This window comes from Nicotiana sylvestris, chromosome 6, assembly GCF_000393655.2.
Source record: "Nicotiana sylvestris chromosome 6, ASM39365v2, whole genome shotgun sequence".
Classification (NCBI taxonomy): Eukaryota; Viridiplantae; Streptophyta; class Magnoliopsida; order Solanales; family Solanaceae; genus Nicotiana; species Nicotiana sylvestris.
In genome coordinates, this window is record NC_091062.1 from 55,011,135 (window position 1) to 55,014,186 (window position 3,052).

The following is a 3,052-nucleotide window of genomic DNA, read 5'->3' on the forward strand; positions in this document are numbered from 1 at the left end:
ACAGGTGCATGCCTAGAAACTTATCTAGAATTGGTGAAGTATTTGAAGCATTATCAGATCCCGAGAAAGTTTTCAAGGCCTTGAATCGGGCCAACCGGAAAAACAAACAACAACAAACCACTGAACAATTCGAACCAGACATGGGGGATAACGTGGTAGACCCAGCTGCGCCAGTGGTGCCACTGGCACCTCTTATGCCAGAGGTTGCTCTATATAACTGGGCACAACCCACAACAGAGAACTTGGCCACAATGATTTTAGTCCCACAGATACAGGCCGAGTCATTTCAAATCACAAACAACATGCTGCACTTGTTACAAAACAAGGGACTATTTTTGGGGTCACAAATTGAAGATCCTTAACAACACTTGAAGAATTTCCTGTCAATCTGAAAACTCAAAGGCAGCCCAACGTAACTCAGGAAGCAATAAAGCTATTATTGTTTCCATTCTCAGGGACATGAGCTGCCCAGACTTGGCTAAACTCACTCCCCATTAATTCTATAACGACCTGAGAGGAGTTAGTCAAGCAATTTGTGAACAAGTTTCATCCACCTAACAAGACTGCTCAACAAATTGATGAAATTTTGAGTTTCAAATAGAAATCAATGGAGACACTGCAAGAAACATGGGAACGATTCAAAGGGATATTGGTTATATGTCCGCATCATGATATTCCAGATCAGATGTTGGGGCAGCGGTTCTACATAGGTTTGGCAGATAGTGTGAAGGGTAATATTGATGCTTCAGTTGGTGGAGCATTTTTGATCAAAATATGGAGAGCTTGCTTGACAAGATGGCACAGAATTCGGGGTAGACAACCAGGAATGCACCTATCACTCCAGGTCACTCAGTGCCTTTAGATCCATCCAACACTCTTGCTGAAAACATGGCCACATTAATGACACATATGAGTATACTCACCAAAAAGGTGGAAGAGTCAGGGTAGAAGCAGCAAGTACATATTGTAGATACTACCAATGGGGGGCTTATACATATCTTGCATTAGTCAGCTAATTGGTAACCAGTGGAATGCAGAAAGTGACCATTATCACTACCCTAAGGACATGAATTATGTGTCTCATTATAGGGGCCAGAGACAAGGTGGTCAGAATTGGGGCCAACAAAATCAGCCATACAGGCCAATCCAGCCACAACCCAACAATGGAAACAAGGGAGGTATGAGACCTCACAATAATATGGCGCCTTACCAAAGGCCACAGGGATATAACAATCAAAATCAGCAGCAGGGTTATCATCCTCCTCAGCAGCAGCATGGTGGAAGATAGGAAGATGTGTTTGCTAGACTCGAGGCAATGATACAGCAGGTTATTGGGTCAAATGCAAAAATGAGTGAAAGAGTATATGAACATGAGTCAGCTATTAATAATATTGCAGATGGGCCAGATTTTGATGTCTTTGAATAATCGTCCTCTTGGGACATTACCTACAGACACGTAGGTAAATCCAAAAGATCAAGGCCCAAAGCAGCTGATGGTAGTGAGTCTACGTAATGGCAAAGACTTAGACTTGGAGTAAGACATCGCTCGAGAAAACAGACAAGCTGATACACTTGTACCAGTGCCCATTGAGCTAGATGAGTCACCGAAACTGACAGAGGTGACAGTACAGTCCGCCCAAGAAGAACATAACACACACAGATTGGGGCTAAGAAAGAAGCTGAGACAGCCCAGGTACCGATAGCTGAGGTGGTAGCTGACAAAGAAAATACCCAAATCATTGGGAAGAAAAGACCTCCCGCACCATTCCTACGGAGGTTGGCCAAGTACTAGAAAGAGGAACAACACAAGAAATTCTTGGAGATGCTGAAACAAATCTAGGTAAATATTCCATTGATTGATGCTTTGAAGGAGATGTCTGGTTATGAAAAAATGATGAAGGACTTGATGTCCCGAAAATTCGATTTCCAAGACTTGGCCACAGTGACTCTTACTCAGACCTGCAGTGCTGTGGTGACTAGACCAGTTGCTGAGAAGCTATCTAACTTAGGGAGTTTCACAATTCCCTGCACCATTGGTAACTTTGCTTTTGCCAAGGCACTATGTGATTTGGGGGCTAGCATAAATCTTATGCCCCTGGTGATCTATAAGAGGTTGGGGATTGGAAGAGCTAGACCCGCTTCTATATTATTGCAGCTGGCTGACAGGACTGTGAAAAGACCCTCTGGTATCTTGGATGATGTGTTGATTCAGGTAGGGAAATTTGTGTTTCCTGCAGATTTTGTGATTCTAGATTGCAAGGTGGATGAAGAAATTCCCATAATTTTGGGAAGGACTTTCCTGGCCACAGGGAGGCTCTTATTGATTGTGAGACCGGGAAGCTCAAGATGAGATTAAACGATGAGGAGATAACATTCAACGTGCAGAAATCTATAAGACGACCAAGTGAATTCGCCAATTGTTCTCTTATTGATGTCGTTGATGTAATAGTAGAAGCTGATGATGAGACGTTAACTATTGAGGACCCTCTTGCTGTATGTCTGGTAAATGTAGATGAGGTGAATGGGGAAGTATTGGTAGAATGGGTGCTGGCTTTAGAGGGAAGAGGGATTTGGGATAGAACGCTTGAATTCGAGCCCTTGCACTTAGAAACGAAGAAATTCCTCCAGACAAGCCATCCATAAAAGAACCACCAAAGCTGGAATTGAAGCCACTACCCGCCCATCTCAGGTATGAGTTCCTAGGACCTAACTCCACATTACCTGTTATTATCTCATCTAGCTTGTTAGATGTGCAAGCACAACAACTTTTGCAGGTATTCAAGGAGTGCAAGACTGCCATTGGATGGACCATGGCAGACATTAAGGGGATCAACCCGACATATTGTATGCATAAAATTCTACTGGAAGAGGGACCCAAACCTTCCAGGGAGCACCAAAGAAGGCTGAAACCCAACATGAAGGAAGTGGTGAAGAAAGAAATGATTAGGTGGTTGGATGCGGGAATCATTTTCCCAATCTCTGACAGCAACTGGGTTAGCCCGGTGCAATGTGTTCCTAAGAAGAGTGGCATGACGGTGTTCAAAAATGATAA

At 43.5% G+C, this 3,052-nt stretch overlaps 1 protein-coding gene and 1 non-coding gene across 2 annotated transcripts; one reads left to right on the forward strand and one right to left on the reverse strand.

The window, feature by feature from the left end:
* Positions 1-572: 572 nt before the first annotated feature.
* LOC138872223 (small nucleolar RNA R71) lies at positions 573-675 on the reverse strand. The gene has a single exon (XR_011400692.1). It is a non-coding gene; the product is annotated as a small nucleolar RNA R71 (small nucleolar RNA).
* A 1,198-nt stretch (positions 676-1,873) lies between these two features.
* Positions 1,874-2,643, forward strand: LOC138870638 (uncharacterized). The gene is made up of 2 exons (XM_070148462.1): positions 1,874-2,212; positions 2,293-2,643. Exons 1-2 carry the CDS (start codon positions 1,874-1,876, stop codon positions 2,641-2,643), a joined length of 690 nt encoding a protein of 229 aa, XP_070004563.1.
* Positions 2,644-3,052: the final 409 nt, after the last annotated feature.

Excerpts from the sequence above, each read along its gene's own strand:
- LOC138870638 (XM_070148462.1), top strand. The coding sequence starts at position 1,874 with ATGTCTGGTTATGAAAAAATGATGAAGGACTTGATGTCCCGAAAATTC. Across the intron at positions 2,213-2,292 it reads TGGATGATGTGTTGATTCAG|GACTTTCCTGGCCACAGGGA; the intron begins GTAGGGAAATTT and ends AATTTTGGGAAG.